A 17,695-nucleotide genomic window follows, 5' to 3' on the forward strand; every position below is an offset into this window, starting at 1 on the left:
TGTCAACAACAGCTTAAATACATCTTAAAAAGTGAATGCAAAAGAAGGAAGATGTATGTGAACATAGGTAAAGCTTTTGATGAAGGGAGATGAGATCCACAAAGTACATGCCGATCTTGCTTTGCGGGATGTAGAAAAGGGGCTGTGACTTTTCTAGAGTCGCGGAAGCTCTAGAACGGCTAACATCGCAAACAACACCTTTAATAATTATTTACATTTAAATGTTATGTAGCGTTTTCCCACATGGTACACATGTATACAAACATAATGTTCTTTGTGGGCCATCCTCAGAGTCCTCATGTAAAGCGCGAACTTATTGCTACAGTTACAATGGCATATCTTAAGATACCAAAGGTGCTGTACCTCTGTACTGTACTGAGAAGGTTGTTCCTGATGATCCCCTGATGCCAGACTAAAACTTCTGTCAGCATAACTTGAAGCATCACTGTCAATAGATGAGCTGGAAACATCCATCGGAACAGCCAAGGAATCATAAAACCCATCCTGAGTCATACAAAATGTATTCATTATTTCTTAAGATTCATTTTTCAAATAGTACATGTGCAAATTTGAAAGTAGGCTACTAAGATGCTACACATTACCTCACAAGCCTGATTTGAGTTTAGTTCAGCTGAAAGTGAATCCTCTGTCTTTTTTATCTCAGTATTTAACCAATCCAGGTGTTTCATTAAACTATCCTATAGAGCAAGCAGTTGAAGTAAAAGTTAGAATCGATTCAAATTTAGCACACCAGATACACTTGCCCTGAGGTGTGTGTGCATGAGTGTGAGCAACATCAGTTGTTTGTTAATGGCCAATAACACAAATAACCCAATAATGTTTTTTTATTCAACCAGGAATTTAGGTTAAAATCAAATAGTTTCCTACTGAAAAGTGCCTGCTTAAACCAGCCGGTTTCCTGGTTAAGGTTTTCTTCCAGCCTGCATGGCCAGGTGAAAAGTGCCCAAAACCAGGCAACAGGCAAGCCATGTTATACCGCTTTACCTCTATATTCAATATTATATTATTTCATTATACTGTTTGATAAGATAAACTATGAACTTGATCAAATTAAGACCATGAACTTGCCACTTTTGTACTAGGCCTAGTTCTCCCAGCGTGTTGAGGTTTATAGTCTTGATCTGTTTCTGTCAGAATCTGCTCCCACCTCTCGCGACCACCAAGCTCCTGTAATTCCAGTATGTCACACAGAGTAAAGTTAATTTCTGGTTTACTGCTGCTTATATCTCTCCGGCACTGTGGGCAATCTCTCTTTGCGCCGCTAACGTTACGTGACCAATATTCATTGATGCATTTCAGACAATGGTTATGCCCACAAACTAGTGTAACTGGCTTAGTGAAAATATTAAAACATATCAAACATTTAAGATTATTCGCGACGAACTTCACAATATCCTCATATGATGCCGACATCTTGCCAACAATTTTCTTTGGAATCGAAACTAAAACTCCACGCATAGCTCTGTTTTCTTGGCAAGAGTTAATTCGTAGTCGGAACCAAAATCACACGTGCCATGTTTCCGCACGAACCCTTAACTTCGGACCTCTAAGGGCAACGCATTGGGCACATATGTAATATAAACTCTTAGCTGTGGCGATCAAACATGTGGGTCGCGAAACGCCTTCTGTCCTCTATCGTCCTCAAAGGTAATAATAACACATGTAAAAACATTAGGTATGAAATTCAATAAGACCTATACATTGTGATGCTAATCACAAGGACTATAAAGTGTCTTGCAGATCATCACATATCTTTTTGGATTATCAGTTGCACTCATTTAATTTGAAGTGTAGAGTTATATACATCGTTAAGTATTTTACTTGAATTTATTTGTATTTGTTGAATACATTTTTCAGTTGGGGCTTACAATACAATTACTAATTCAGAAAATATTGATTTAACTACTGATTCGTTTGAGAACACAAAAACTTGCACGGAATTGAACTGGTTATGACACAATATCCCTCTGTAGACTGGCTTTATAGCTGAAATTGAAGTCCCTAAATAAATGATGAACTTTGCAGCATTGTCTTTGTTATTTTCCTGTTTGTTTGATTATTTTCTGACTAAACCATTCATTGATTGCAGGGCATTACAGTCTGTTCTGTCGTCCTCCTAGCCCCTTGCCTGAATATGAGCTCAGATTCTTGCACTGCACCTTTTGCAGAAGGAGCAGAATAATGGTGTCTGGGTTCGACACCCTCAGTGCATCCATTTCCTCTGAATTGTGCCAAGAAAACGACAAACCCCTGGACTCATGTTATACGACAGAGCAGCGTACTGTCATCCTCCAGCTCCTCAATACAGCCACAGAGTCAGAACTGGCACAGGTCAAACTGCTGCGAGGACGGAAAGCTGTCAACATCATCGACTACAGAACCAGACATGGACCATTCAACAGTCTGGAGAGTGTCATTAATGTACCCTTACTGAAACACAAGAGTGCTGTCATAGTCTTTGACTCTATCCTCAAACCAGCTGAGAGGAAGGAGAGAAAAAAGGGAAAAGTCCATCTGGCTAAATTTATAAGACCTGAGGTTGACCGAGCTTTCTTGGAGGTGAAGCAGTTTTTCTAAATCACTATATTTAATAACTTTTGTGAATGAAGAATTTTGTGCTATGTTTTGTTCTTGAATGTCTTGCAGGATGCAAGCTCTATCGTGTCCATTGTTTGCGGCACTAATAAAATTGCATGGACACACATGGATCGGGCGAAAACTGTCTTAGACTGGCAGCAAGCAGAGTGCAAGAGCTTTATGAAAGGAACGTACATGGCATCAGATTATTTGAACGATGTGAGTTTCTAAATTTTGTTTTTTGTAAATTTTTTTGAGATTTAACAGTATTGAGGTTTAATATTAATATTAAAATGTTTGCATATTCTTTTGAGAAGGTAAACCAGCAACCCTTGTGGATTGAAGAAAATGTAGGGTTCTAGGGACTAGGTTCTATGCATCGATTGTTGATTGGATGGAGGCAGATTTGAATGCATAGCTTGCAGTTGATAGTAAGAAGGGGGCGGGGTTTATCCGGATGAAATGATTGGAGAAATAATTGGAGATGTCTGTCCTTTACCCGGAAGATGCAGTTGGATAATTATTATTATTTATTTATTTTACAAATTACAAGGTCAACAAATGAATAAAAAAATTTAATGCATGCATGGATAAATAGTTTACAATAAGATAGAACTGCACGATTAATCGTTAAAAGATCACAATCTCGATTCAAACACCCCACTAAATGATCATGATTCGTCTATATCTATTAAACCTTTGACTAGTACGATCACAGCAAACATTCAGATCTGTGTTGCTGCTGATCCAGAGAGAGCAGTCGTCATGAACAGTACAGTATGAAACCGTTTCACAAAGTCTTTTCAACCACACAGTATCATTATGTGTCACATTACTGGGATAAAAGTGTATAATTTGGATATAAACACTGATGTCTACACTTGCGATCAAAATAGAGTAAATCACCTTTTGAAAGTAACTTGATGCTTTAAATAAAGATTGTATCGATTACATCGCTACACCAGTTTGTGGCGACAATCGACTGTTGAAAACATGTATTTCTCATTGAATCATTTGAATTGAAAATTAATTTGGGATACAACATGCTGGAATATGGTGGAGGAGTTGTAGCTGGCATTATGTCGGAGGGATTGTCTAGTTGTTGTGGTCTTTGCTGAGGATCTGTGCTGAGGGCTGTCTTGTCAATGAGGTTTCTTGGGCTCGACTAGTTGTTGTGTTCTTTGCTGACATTCATGGCTGAGTTGTGGTTATCTCAGGGTGCAGGTCCACAATCCGGTCTTGATACAGACCGGATCCTTTTGACTGTGGTAACCTCGGGATAAGGATGAAAATGAAAGACTAATATTAGTGTAAAAGATACCATTCTTCTTATGATGTAACAAGTACATTGGAGGTTATTGGAAGTTTTTGTCATTCAGGTTGACCTAATTCATGCAGCCTAACAATTTGAATTATAAAAATGTGATACTAATGTTATTTGTATGATAGGTTAAGTAAGTATGCTTATTTGAAAGAATTCAGCCGTGTTTGTACATAATGTATAATGAAGGTTAATTGGCATCCAAAATGGGCAATTTTAACAAATTTTTTTTGTACTGTTAAGGTCTTTATTTAATTAATTTAAAAAAATGATTTGGTATGTTCCTCACTGGGCCTGACAGAATACACCTCAAATCATTTGTCTGCCAAAACATGTCGGTTTAAGTTCTTCTGTCAACAAGAGTTGCTGGTTTAAATTCTGTATAGTACTTTCATGCACATTATTTGATCGTAGTTTTGCACTGGAATAACCACTTTGAATTACAGTGTATTTTCTTTGTCAACCCCAGATCTCTACTGTTCTTTCAAGCTTTCCTGCTGCCGACTTTTTTGTGGTGGAGAAGCCAAGCATCTCTCCCCAGAATACTTCTCTTTATCCAGTCATGGTCCATCTCCGGACAGTAGAGGCCATGCTATTTGCTTTACTCACTTCAGCGAGGGAACCAGGAAGCCCTCCCAAAGTCCTTAACATGTTGCGCACAGCCATTGGCCGCCATTTCGACCTAATAGTGGGAGATTGTCGGACAAGTGGAGCTGAGACAGTGAGGAAAATGATGACGGAGTCGGTGATGAAGCGAGACCCACGTGTTCTTTTCCCTCACGACTTGGTGTTAAAGCACAGGAACTCCTTTCAGATGAGCAGTAGGAATAGAGGGGAGGAGCTGTGTGATGCTCTTTTGCAAGCTGTTGCGTTTTTCGAACTCCTGCAGGAATAAATCGCTAATGGATGACTCTCTTATTTATTGGACTTAATTAGCTGAGTGATTAAGCAAGTCTTTTGAACATGACAAAGGATTTAATTAAGTACTTTTGTTTCCCCAACTTTTTAACTGTACCAGGAGAAGTCTTATAAATTTAAATGCAACACTCGGCTGGTCATTGCTCCACCTCTATATCCACTAAGAGGCCCTTGGCCTGAGTTAAAGCCCAAGGCTTGTAATCATAATGATGTCGGTTTAATCCAGACAAAGAATGAGCTGAGCTCTTGAGCAAGGCACTAAACCCCAGGTTGCTGCTCGAGGGGAAATGTGAACTGTACTGTGGGATAGTTGTTTTGGGATTAAAGAATGTATTAAAAAGAGTCAAGGTGGTTTGTTGTCATTTTTCACATGATAATTAATAATATAGAAATATAGTGTCCCCTGAGCCAGTGTGGAAACATTTAAGAGCTCAGAGCCTTTTCAAGCCCAACACATGACGATTAGACAAGGCATACGTTTTGTAGAAGCAGGTTATTTTTTTATATTTTTAAATTAAGTTTCTTATGCTCACCAATGCTGCATTTATTTGATACAGTAAAAACAGTGAATACTGTGAAACACAATTTAAAATATTTGAATATTTAAGGTGGCAAAGTAATATTTCTTAATAAAATTAAAAAGGTTATGCTTTTTAATATAATTTTTTTTGATGAATAAAGTTCAAAAGAGCAGTATTAATTTTTTGAAGTAGAATTTTTTGTAACAATGTAAAAGTGTTTACCGTCACTTTAGATTAATTTAATGCTTCCTTGTTGAATAAAAACTGACCACAAACTATTGAATGGTAGTGTAGTAGTATACATAGTGGCCACAAATAAAAATGGACAAATGTATTGTATTTAATTTGTTAAATGTAATATATATATATATACACAAAATATCAAAACACAATGTTTCAAATATGAAGCAAGATTGTTGGACACATACAATTTTGTGTAAAATGTTTATAGTTAATTTGATTACTACAACAGTGGTTATTCTGCTGAAACGCTTGTATGGATTTAAGGGGAACTGACTATACATTCACAAATAACCTTGAGACCAGTTGGTTAAATATAAAGAAGTTGCCTCAACTAGTTATTTCTGAGAAAAGCTCTTTGTTTTAAATTATTTGTTTGCATATGGCACTTGGTTTGATGTTTAATATTTTCAATGAAATTCAGACATTTTTAAATGTGACTTACTAAGTGTCCAAATAATTTACTGTATGTAATATGAATGGTACTATTGTGCATAATGACAGCCATTATGTTCATTTGAGTGAAAATTCCCCACTGCTAATTAGTAAAATACATTTTTTAAAGTCATATATATATATATATTTTTTTTTTTTTTTTTTTTATTTGACAAGAGTAAATTATCTTATATCAGACTTTACATATATTTATTTAACCATGTACAAACACAAGTCACATTCCTATCACAAAACAGTAAACAGTTTAGAAGTCATGGAGGTTTTCTAGAGCAGCACATCAGTCACACATCAAGGGAAATCCAAGGCCATAAGCTCCAGCGTGCTTCTGGGAAGCTGAAGGCTTGAGAGGTAGTGTGAATGTCTGACAGTGAGAGACAAAAAAAAGACCAAATCTTAATCATTAAAAAAAAGATCACAGTAAAAAAATTCTTATTATAAAACAGAAATTTCCTTTCAAAGTACAACTTTAGAATGGCACATTCATGAATCTTGAGACTCCAAGCTGTACATAGACCAAATTCAAATACCTGAACGAGTGCTGTTTTTTAACTCTCTCTGATCTACAGATTGAGCGCAGAGTGGGCAGGTAGTCCATGGAAAGAGCAGGTTTATTACTGTGACAAAAGACCTTTTTGCTGGAGATCAGTATGGATACAATTTCCTTGCGCTTCTGGACACCACTGTAAAAGAAGTCAAAATCACAAACCACATGATATTAGCACACTGCCACACACGGATGAAGTCAAAGCTTCATGTAAACATTTAATACAACACACACCTAGGTGCACAGAATTTGCAGAGACACAATTTGAGGGTTTTTTTGTCAGATGGCAGAGAAAGGGCACAAATAATTTTTTTCCATCTCTCTGAACACAACTTCTCCCTCAGCCTAGCAGCTTCCGTCCAGATCCCAGAGAGTTCAGTCCGGCACTGAAGAAAACCCAAACCTTCCACAATGGCCAATATCTCTGAGGAATTCTCAAAACATTGTCCAATCTGCTCCTCTCTTGGTAAGTCCAATAAGCTATCCTTCAGTGTTCCACCCATCCAACCAAGAGGTTCCGGTTTGCTATGTCCAGTTCCACTGAGAGATGGTCTTTGTAAATAAGCATCCAGAAAAGACATGTTGTCAAAAAACTTTGCAATGCACACCAGATGCTGAAAAACCAGCATGAGTGACTTGTCTTGTCCATGGACATCTGTTTCTGAAGACAAATGATTAGTTTGCTTTGAAGGAACTGAGAAAAGTGTATGGTCTGAATGTGGGTAAGAAATATTTGTTGCCTCACAAGATGACAAACGTTTTTTTCTTCTGCATGTAGAGAGACTGTCTGACTTAACCTCTTGTACATTTGCAGAGGTCTGTAACATCAAGCCTTTGACTGGCTTTTCTCCTTTAGTCTTGGGCTTTATTGACTCTTGCTGATGCAAGGATTGAGATGTAAAATGTGGAGAAAATAGTCTTTCGATGTTGGAGTAGAGTAGACCTCCTCCCGTTTCCTCTGCCAGGATCTCCAGACATCTGCTGTTTTCCAGCTCAGTCCATGATCCACACTGTGTAATTTAAGACCGAATACACACATTAGGTCAAATACTATGAGGCCTAAAAGCTCTGAGACTATCAGCATAAAGTGTGGTCCACTTTAATGCTTATTAATGTCAAGAACCAGGGCCAATTCTAGGATTTCAATATTAGGGGGGGGGGGGCTCAGCCCACAATTTTTACATTTAGTATATTGTTTGCATACTAGGTAGGCAGGAACAATACATACAGTAGGTTCTACACTACCCATCAAGTCAACCCCCTGAAAATTGAATTAATTTCAAATAATTTTAACTAACCATATCATATTCATTAATATTCATTTTTAATATGGACAAACCTTATATTACTGTAATTGTCTAGATTAGCAATATGCTTATTAGCTAGATTAGCAATTTGCCCTGTGTTAAACCATTCCTTTTGTTTTCCATTTAAAAAAAATAACAGCACATTGATCTATCAATTTGCCGCTTCTATAATTCAAAGTGACGTGAAAAAAACACAAATCTAAGGCTAATAAATGTATGCCACAATCAACTGAAGGGTCATTAACTCCACATGATGTTATGTCGTTCACTCTGATAAGCAGTTTAAATAAAAATCTAGTGACTGAGTGCTGTCTGTCACTGATTGTGTCTTTAATAATTTCTGTGCATTACTGCATGTTAATCTAATGCCAGAGCCACAATAATACGTTTTAATTAAAAAAAAATATTTTCATTTGAAAATTACATTTTTCTAAATGATGTCTTCATAGGTGAAGCGCTCTATTTTTGCTGGAGAAAAACACGATGAATAACGTAGACTAAAAGATGGGGAGAACTTGAAGCCTGCCGTCATTTCCATATAAAAATTTAAAGGGGACTGAGGCAATCACAAATTTGTGTACAGATTACAGAGCCAATCACAATTTTTTTAGGGGAGCTGGGTAGAAGCCCAACTAAAAATGGCCCAGTGATGCCCCTGTCAAGAACCAAAAGGGATAGTTCAGCTAAAAATGAAAACTCTCTCATCATTTACTTGCCTTCATACTATCTCAGATATAAGACTTTCTTTCCTCAGATGAACACAAAACATTGATTTGTAGAAAGGGATAAAAACTCATATTTTAAACTTTTTTATGCTTGAAAAATGTAAATGTGTTGAGAAGCTCAAAAAAAGATTTGTTTGTGAAAGAAAGTGACACATCTGGGATAGCATGAGGGTGAGTAAATGATATATGATGATACAGATATAATGAGTGAGGTTTACTCGCACAGCTCTTACTAGCTGGCCTCCGTTACACTCAGCCCCCTAAACCTTACTCCCATCCAGGTCATGGCACCAATGTAATCCCTTAGGTCCTACTTACCCCGCTCTGTGCGGGCTTCGATATACACACACACACACACACACACACACACACACACACGCGTCTGGTTCGCCATCTTTGTTGGGGCTCTCCATAGACATAATGGTTTTTATACTGTCCAAACTGTATATTCTGTCCCCTTACACTAACTCTACCCATCACACAAAACTTTCTGCATTTTTACATTTTCAAAAAAACAAATTCTGTATGATTTATAAGCTTGTGTACCTCAATGTAGGTCCCCACAGTGACACGAGTCCCCATGCTTCCACTGATCTATATAAATAACTGGATTGCTCATTGCATTCTAAACTGCCAGCAAACAGTGAAGCAACAGGAAGTGTTCAAGTGGCCATATTCGTATTCCCTACCAAAAGAGGGCATTCATTGACTTGCAGCCCAAACACTGACCTAAAATCAACCGATTTGCAGTAGATCAGAGGGACAGGATTTGTTTTTAGGATATGTATATAAATAATTGTTACTTCAGACATTATCTGTAATGTTTATGGACTTTTCGGCCAGGATAAGCGATATATAGAAATCGTTAAGATGGGTGTCTACTGCACACTGCTGAAAGGTAACTAAACTAACACAAAATAGATTTCCTAATGAACGTAATGTAGTGAACAGGAGCCCCATTCATCTGCTGTGATGAAAAGACAAAAGTTTGATAGGACCCTCAACATAGAAATACCACAAACAAATGACCATCTGAGCCAGGAATACCATCTGTGAAGGGCCAGAATGAGTACACCAGCGTCCCATTGATCACAGACTAATCCCGTCACCAATTGCCCTTTGTTCACTCCAGTCCTTCATCCCTGAGACCAAGGTGTGAATGACCATGGATTCTCTCAAGGCCATTAAACTTGTTTTGGCTAGTTGACCTCGTCATGTGGCAGAACAAAGAAAGGTCCCAAAACAAAGAAAATCTCTACACACATAGGCTTGAAGCCACAAAAATGGTCAGAAAACTGAAAGGAACATGTCCTATACACCCCCTTTTTCATCCAGGGAACTGTGCCTCTTTACCTCTTTCCAAAGGCCTTGGCATTAGGTTGTTGTTTATAGATGAGATTGCTGTTTGTGTAAAGACTGCTTTATCTAGGGCCAGCTTATAACAGATAGAAACGTTAGAAATGTTATCTGTATTCAAAGTAAATGCCTATTTACTATTCATACGATCTTCTAGACTAACCACAATAGACTTCCCCATAACACTGCTTATTACCCATTCATTGCTTTGTCCAATCTGTTATTCGTCTGCTTGGCATTCATGCCATTTATGTTTGTTTACGTAGTAGTTCGTATTTTCTGTTTTGATTATTGATTCTTTAATATCTTAGTAGTTTAGTCATTCTTTTTAGTAGTATCTAGTAAGTGTGGTAATTTAACTCTTGTATATCTTTTTGTTTAATAAATTCATCATATTGCAACGGTGTTATTCTTGTGTTGATAACCAAAGGCTCTACAAGTTCACCGTAATCTCACTAAAATCCTTCAGAATTAGAACATTATAAAATAAAATGAAAAAAATGCAATCCATGACCCCTTTAAAACATGGAAGGATAGAGGTGAACCATCATCTTCAAGGAAGAAATGTGGTTACACGCTACGCGGATACTGAATTTATTTGTTTACTTATCTTTAATGTTAGAAATTTATATTTGATTTATATAGATTTTCTTTCATTTTTCATCTGATAAATATGACAATAACCACTTCAAGGCTGTTCCAGAGATACCAACACACTGTCTGAGCTTCTCAACAACTATGCAGTGGTCAACAGTATCAAAAGCAGCAGTAAGATCTAAAAGAACCAGTACAGAGCATTGACCTGCATCACTTTGCATTAACAAATCAATTAAAAACTCTAAGTAGAGCAGTTTCAGTATAATGCAGATGGCAGGTAATTTAGAAATAGGTCTATGATTTTGGGGCAGGGATGGAATTTGAAATTACATTTTTAAATAAAGCAGTGGGTACCACATCCAGAGGACTAGAGGCTGTTTAATGAGAAATAGTTTAGTTTAGTGAGATTTTCTAATGTTATCAGAGAAAAATGATCCAGGGTTATTGGCCTAAAGATACAAGGTATTTGAGAGGAAGGAGGAGGATTGAGGAATAATGCTCTCAAATATTATTTATCTTACCCCCCCAAAAAAGAGAGTAAACTGTTGCACTCATCAACTGAAAAAATGTGGACAGTAGGTGATGGTGGAGAGACAATGTTATTTATGAGAAAAAGGAAGTAGAAAAGTAGTAAAGGTTCTGATAAATAAATGTCAATCTGGCTTACTTTGAGTGTATTCTTGAGAATTTGTAGCTCTGTTCTCCCTCCACCACTACAGACCCAGAGCTGAAGCTGGAGAATACTCTGTCTGATATCCCCCTTATTCTGACACAACAGAAAAGCCAAGTCTTCTGGATCAGTCCTCATGTTCTCCACCACACACAGGCACTGCAGATAGCTCCTGATGGTTTGCTGAGTTCAAAATTATACATATCATTATTACTTCAAATAATTATGCAATTAATCGAAAGTAATAATAATGCCATATATGAGATAATTGCTAAATTTGCTACTGAGTAATTTATGTTGGTTTTTCTCACCAATGAAGGAGTTTGGAAATGGATTTCATCAAAATGCCCCTTAAGTCTTTTACCAAAAAATGGGTCTGTAAGGAAGCAACATTTTAAAAAAACAAATATGCTTAACTGCATCTTATGCCTTAAACTGTTGCTCACCATTGGTTGTCAGAATTATGGGTCTTTTGGTTTTGCTCATGAAAGTCCTAATAGCTGCAAGAAATCCAACATCTTCAGGAAAAATGACATCAACCTGGGTGGACACATTTAACATTGGAAGCACACTTAAAAAAAAGTGTGAACAAATAGAAAGGAGTTCTATTCCTATTCTAATCAGCAAATTTAGTTAGTTATTAATCAAATAAATTATTTATTAATAAACAATTAATTTAAAAACTTTGATGATGCTTTCATACTCAGTCTGCAAAGCAAAGATACAATTTCACTCTACCTCCTCAAATAGAATGAGTGACATGGGGATTGATTGGCTCTGCCCAACTGGTGTAGAATCTTTAGAAGAACATGTCAACTCCTTATCTCCTTGTCTCTTGTCCTTAAAACCAGACCTTGTACTTTGAAGTCTACCCGGTTTCAGTTCGACAGCTGTTGTAATCAGATTTGTAATGAATAATCAAAATAATAATGACAATTGTTTATCTATACTTATTATTCTTCACTCAGACATTATACAATGTCTTATACAATGCTTACTTATTTTACCCAGACAGAGCATATACATCTATTAAATGCTTTAGTGAAACAGGCCTATTTTTCAAGTGCTTATAAAACATGGCTAAATTAGTCCAGTACACTTACCATGAATACAGCTTTCAGGTCCATCAGATGTTTTACCTACAGATTTTTTGCTACTCAACTTGAAGAAGTGAGTGAGTTTTACTGGTTGTGGTTTACCACTTAGACAGGAAACACTAGGAGAACTTGAAGTCTTCTTAGATGAAGTAACCTTTCTATTGGCTTCATCGCCTGTGGAAAAAGGGGAGATGTAGTCAATGTTAACAAAATATTCGGATTGAATAAACAAAATTATAATTATCCCCTTTCACTCATATAGGTCGGGCATGTGAGAATCCATGAGACACTTTGTGCAAGACAACATTAACTGATGAACCAAGAATTCATACTGTATGAACTAAAACGTTCACTCACAAGGTGGAGCAGGATTCATTTTGCTTTGGTTAATGATTTCAGGTTTGAGGGTTTTAATTCTCTGTATGTCCACCTGATGAGACTGAGTCGCTTCTGTCAGCTGTGATAGAATGAGACGACCACAGCGCAGGACTGAGCTATTCACCTCAAACACCTGTGTGACCATGGAACAGAGGAAGACGTCATTATGGCTGGTTTAACAGACATTCAGGATTATGCTTACTGTGATAAATGCACTGATAAAATGAAAACATATTGCACCGAGACCTTGAATCCCAGCTCCTGTGCACAGGCATAAACAGCAGCCGTTTTGCCCACTCCTGATGGACCGATCATGAGCACTGTGTTACACAGCTCTTTCTCATGGTCCATGGATACAGTATCACCCTCAAAATCACCACAGTCCCACGACTCTATTGGAATAGAAGTTTTTACACATATTTCTGTTACAGAAAAAAACAAAACAGGCTTCACAAATTTAATATATATCTTGTTGCAATAACTGCAAGTTCTCTGGCAGTTACATACCATTACTGTTTTCTTTTTTCATCCTCCTTTCTTCTTGTCGTCTTCTCCTCTCCTCAATGTCTGCTCTTATTTTCCATTCTTTTAACCAGCTGTCATTAGAAGAATGAACAAAAGTATGTATAAAAGTATTCTTGTATATTAATCATTTTAACCATTATTATTGTGAGTAGTAAAATACTTATCAGACATTTCTATTGTTGAAATTCCCCTAGAACAGTGGTTCTCAACCTTTTTGACTTCATTATTGCCCACAACAAAATACATATTCCCCCACCCCCATGTAGGCCAATACATTTTGTTAAGTAATATTTTTTAAGGCTAAAGGAGTTTTCAGAGAATAAAATAAGTAACTATTTTAGTTTTTAACTATTTTAAAATTTAAATAACATTTCTAAATTCCAAAAATTTAAAAATCTGAATATTCTTCAGGTTTCCCACTATTTTTAACCAATGACTTTACATGATTATTCCAGTTATCTGCAATTAACAATTTTTTTTAGGAACAATAAAAAAAAATAAAAAAATTTGCTGAGGCCCTCTGATTCAGGTCATCCCTTTATAAATGTGCCTTTTGGGTAATAAACCCTAATTGTGAAAGGAATAATTCCTTTTATCTATGAATTTCCTATTATCACTGTAAAGCTGCTTTGAAACAATCTATATTGTTAAAAGCGCTATAAATGAAGGTGACTTGACTAATTTAACAGTACTTTTAGTTTTGTTGAACTTGACACTTTGGAGTGTAATTTTTGTATAGAAAAAAAAAAAAAAAGTAGCTTGGACATTCTGCTCCTTTTGTGGTCCATGAAAAAAAGCTTGAGACATGGTAATTAAATGACAACATATTTTTGGGTTAATAACTAGGCTACCGTCTAAAATTAATGCAGTGACATTTCACCTGTGTAGTTGCCGTACTGATGCAGAGTTGCCAATGACTTCACAAGACTGTTGAGGGTTATATTTATCTGTCCAGAGGACATCCTCCTGTCGTAGACAACTGGGCCACAGGTCCTGATGAACAGACTTATTCTGCATTGGTTCAGTGACAACAGCACAGAATGCAGTTTGTTGCTGTCTGCGTTTTGTTCGGCTCAGTCGGTTTCTGCATTTTGTGTGAGAGTTCGTCAAACTATCTGAAAATTGCTCACAATCCAACTTAGCAGCAGAAATACTGCCTTTGTTTGTCCTGTGACTTTTGTATGTCATGTCACACGTTTGTTCTTGAACCTCTCGTTTTCTCTTTCTCTGGACAGAGGAAGCTGAAGGATGCTTGGAATCGTCCGTTTTTTCTGCGCCTGAAAATGTGTGGCAATACAACATAGAAAAACTTGGATCAATAAAAGTAAAAAAACAAAAACCTGTCACAAAACACTTTGCAAAAAGGCACATCCCACATCCAAACAGATTAACAGTAAATCAGTAATTTGTCCTGATGATTAGTCTTGATTACTATAGTAGTAGTAGAAATTATAATTTAATTTAATCTTCTTGGTCGCATATTATTGGTGAAGCCATGGCCTGCACAGAACTTACAAAAGATGTGCTGGATCTCATTGTGAAGAGGCACCAATAAGGAGAAGGGTACAAAAGTATTTCTAAAACATTAGATGTGCCATGGAATAACGTCAAGGCCATCATTAACAAGCGGAGACAATGGGCACCACAATGAAATTCCAAAGAACAGTTCACCTGTCAAAAATTGATGTAAAACAACAATGAAAACTTAGCAATGAGGCTGCCAAGAGACTTACAGTAACATTAAAGGAGCTGCAAGAATATCTGGCAAGTATTGATCACTCGCTGCATGACAAAAATGTCCTGTTTTCTTCATATGGGCATGGGGTAGGGTGGCCAGACAACACACACACACACACACACACACACACACACACACACACACACACACACACACACACACACACACACACACACACACACACACACACACACACACACACACACACACACACACACACACACACACACACACACACACACACACACACACACACACACACACACACACACACACACACACTTTTTGCCAAAACCATATGGCAAAATGTTTTATGGTCTGATGAAACCTAACTGAACTTTTGCACCCTAATTTTAAAAGGTACATTTGGCACAAAAACAAGACTGCTCATCACCCAAACAACACTATACCCATGCTGAAGCATCATCAAGCATCATGCTGTAGGGCTGCTTCACTTCAGCTGAGACTAGGGCAGTAGTCAAGATATAAGGAATCATAAAATACCAGACCATTTTTTGGCACGAAACTCACAGGCCTCCATTAAAAATCTGAAGATGAAGAGGAATTTCATCTTTCAGCACGACAATAATTTCAAACACAATTCTAAGTCAAAGGAATGGCTTCAGAATAAGAAAAATATCATTTTCAAATGGCCCAGTCCTAAATCTAATGGAGAAAGGAAAAAAAAAACCTGTATGAAATGACTTAAACAGGGATGTAGACAGTAGACCCCCCCTGCAATATGATCAATATGAGGCTCTTTTGGAAGGAAGAGTGGGACAAATTGAGTTGATATACTCTTAAGGCAGCTGTATTAAAAGCAAAAGGTGTTTCAACCAAGTATTAGTTGACATGTGTGCACAATTGTGCAACCAGGATATTGTTATATTGATATGGATATTGATATTGTTGGTAAAAACATCTATTTTCCTACCCAAAGCAGAACTCTCAAACTCAGGTGCAGTTCTCTTCCTCAGGAGAAGAGGGAGAAACCTATGAATGGGAAACTCCAAATTGAGTATCTGAATCTCTTCCAGAAACTCACTGCCGATTTCATTGAGAAATTCATTTCTCCAGCCAGACACCTGAGAACAAAAATAAACACAAAGACTGAGCAAATTATTCTACTACACTAAATAATCAACAACAATAATCAGATATTATCATACATAAATATTTGTTGTTTTGCGAATACGGTTTAATTGTGCCGGTTGTTAACGGTTTAATTAAATGTCAAGGTGGTCAAACCTTTTAGAGGACCCCGTTTTCCAACACAATTCAAACTCTGTATTTTTGCTGAAATCGTGATAAATGCAATGGAGAGAGAGAGAGAGAGAGAGAGAGAGAGAGAGAGAGAGAGAGAGAGAGAGAGAGAGAGAGAGAGCGCTACTCTTATGTCAGTGAAACAGCTTTAAGCAGACTCACCATTTCCCTGAGGATTTTAACATTTGTTGGTTCTCTACAGATGTGCTGAGTCCGAGGCGTGATGGGAGTCAGGGTTGGGCCACTTTCATGATGTTTTGTGCTCTCTGGGATTTGTCCAATGTTGACTTCTGGCTGATCCACCAAACGGTCCCCCCTCACTGGTAAACAGCTGGACAACACCTCTTTATCAGCTGCAAAATGGTCAATGGTTAATGGCTTTAAGTTCCTGTCATTTGAACCAGCAGGAATGGAGACAAACCGCACACCCATGTTGCTGCTTATCCTCTTTAATGTCAGTCTATTGCGTTTTAGAGATCCCTTTGTAGATACCTCGTTTTGCATTTGAGAACATTTTTGCACTGTTTGAGAATGGTGTCCTTCTTTTCTTATGCTTTCTGTGAGAAGATCTGGTGATGTAGGAAGATAAACTGAATGGTCTTTACCGTCAGTAACGTCAGTTATAGCAGTATCTGCAAATAATTTTTCTTTACAGTTAATAAAAATAACGTCACAAGATGCATTGGACTCCGAGGTCTCAGTCATGAGAGTGCGACTGTTTCCGCAGTCAGTAAAATCTTCCAATCCTTTGTGTGTTTTTGTTCGTTTCAGCCTGTTTTGATTAGTTTGGGGTGCACCTGGGTTTTGCATTTGCTGTCCGTCTCCAGGTTCTCCGCACTGAAAAGTCCTTCTGTCGGAGAGACTTCTGGAAGAGTTCCTGATTCGAGTAGGCTGAGGTAGAAAGAACGGTGTTTCCATGTTGCCACAGATATAATGCATTCATACAGTAAACACTTTTAACTGCAACAAGCAGCAGTCAGCCGTTGTATCTTCATATCATAGTTAGCCTAACCTAACAGTTCCCATTTCTTGCTTTGGATAAAAAGTCATAGCGCTACATTAATGAAGATTCCAGTGCGTATTTTGTGCCTAAAATCACGGAATTCTTATAGATTTCTCGTATGGATCCGGTCAAATAATAAATCTCGCGCCCAGGAAAAATGGTCTGGACTGCGTCATCGACGCCTTCTCATGACGTTCGCTCCCCGAGTCCGCCCATTGGATACGATTGCCACGGAGGCGTGGATTCACGGGTGCAAAAACTACTTCCAGTTCAACGTATAAATATAAGAGAAATGAAAACGAGTATTTACTTGTAAATTAATTGTTGCTCTAATATTGTAAATAATGTTTTCGCGTGAAATCATGGTGTATAGAATGACAATAACTTCCAAAATAGGTGGTCCCATTGAATTTTTGAATTGAACACATCTAGTTAAAG

The 17,695-nt window shown here is 37.4% G+C and overlaps 3 protein-coding genes across 8 annotated transcripts in view; 1 reads left to right on the forward strand and 2 right to left on the reverse strand.

Moving 5' to 3' along the window:
• rnf135 (ring finger protein 135) overlaps positions 1 to 17,695 on the reverse strand; it is a gene marked incomplete at its 5' end in the record, with an annotated part of 77,850 nt that overhangs the window by 2,909 nt on the left and 57,246 nt on the right. Inside the window, 4 exons of one of the 2 annotated variants that reach the window (XM_082137319.1) lie at positions 364 to 431; positions 465 to 504; positions 603 to 698; positions 1,090 to 1,479. In XM_082137319.1, the coding sequence (XP_081993445.1) occupies positions 364 to 431; positions 465 to 504; positions 603 to 698; positions 1,090 to 1,479 (594 nt within the window). Of the gene's footprint in view, positions 1 to 363; positions 432 to 464; positions 505 to 602; positions 699 to 1,089; positions 1,480 to 17,695 lie in introns of those variants that run through there. The other variant, XM_082137320.1, reaches the window with a different exon arrangement.
• On the forward strand, positions 1,528 to 5,179 carry tefm (transcription elongation factor, mitochondrial). 2 transcript variants are annotated; one of them, XM_082137321.1, is made up of 4 exons: positions 1,528 to 1,668; positions 2,111 to 2,580; positions 2,668 to 2,817; positions 4,389 to 5,179. In XM_082137321.1, exons 1-4 carry the CDS (start codon positions 1,626 to 1,628, stop codon positions 4,812 to 4,814), a joined length of 1,089 nt encoding a protein of 362 aa, XP_081993447.1. In that variant the 5' UTR covers positions 1,528 to 1,625; the 3' UTR covers positions 4,815 to 5,179. The 2 variants fall into 2 exon arrangements, with proteins under 2 accessions (XP_081993447.1, XP_081993448.1); XM_082137322.1 differs by having other exon boundaries at positions 1,567 to 1,668; positions 2,142 to 2,580.
• On the reverse strand, positions 5,317 to 17,545 carry atad5b (ATPase family AAA domain containing 5b). 4 transcript variants are annotated; one of them, XM_082137313.1, is made up of 15 exons: positions 16,683 to 17,545; positions 16,417 to 16,607; positions 15,926 to 16,076; positions 14,134 to 14,530; positions 13,236 to 13,324; positions 12,975 to 13,120; positions 12,708 to 12,861; positions 12,357 to 12,524; positions 11,992 to 12,143; positions 11,700 to 11,793; positions 11,565 to 11,629; positions 11,251 to 11,436; positions 6,833 to 7,608; positions 6,582 to 6,734; positions 5,317 to 6,415 (listed from the first exon to the last, which is right to left on the reverse strand). In XM_082137313.1, exons 1-15 carry the CDS (start codon positions 17,191 to 17,193, stop codon positions 6,343 to 6,345), a joined length of 3,306 nt encoding a protein of 1,101 aa, XP_081993439.1. In that variant the 5' UTR covers positions 17,194 to 17,545; the 3' UTR covers positions 5,317 to 6,342. The 4 variants fall into 4 exon arrangements, 3 of the variants coding, with proteins under 3 accessions (XP_081993439.1, XP_081993438.1, XP_081993440.1); XM_082137312.1 differs by having other exon boundaries at positions 16,417 to 17,545; XR_014197408.1 differs by lacking the exon at positions 6,833 to 7,608 and having other exon boundaries at positions 16,417 to 17,545.

The sequence above is a fragment of the Leuciscus leuciscus genome, assembly GCF_965113295.1.
Source record: "Leuciscus leuciscus genome assembly, chromosome: 14".
Classification (NCBI taxonomy): domain Eukaryota; kingdom Metazoa; phylum Chordata; class Actinopteri; order Cypriniformes; family Leuciscidae; genus Leuciscus; species Leuciscus leuciscus.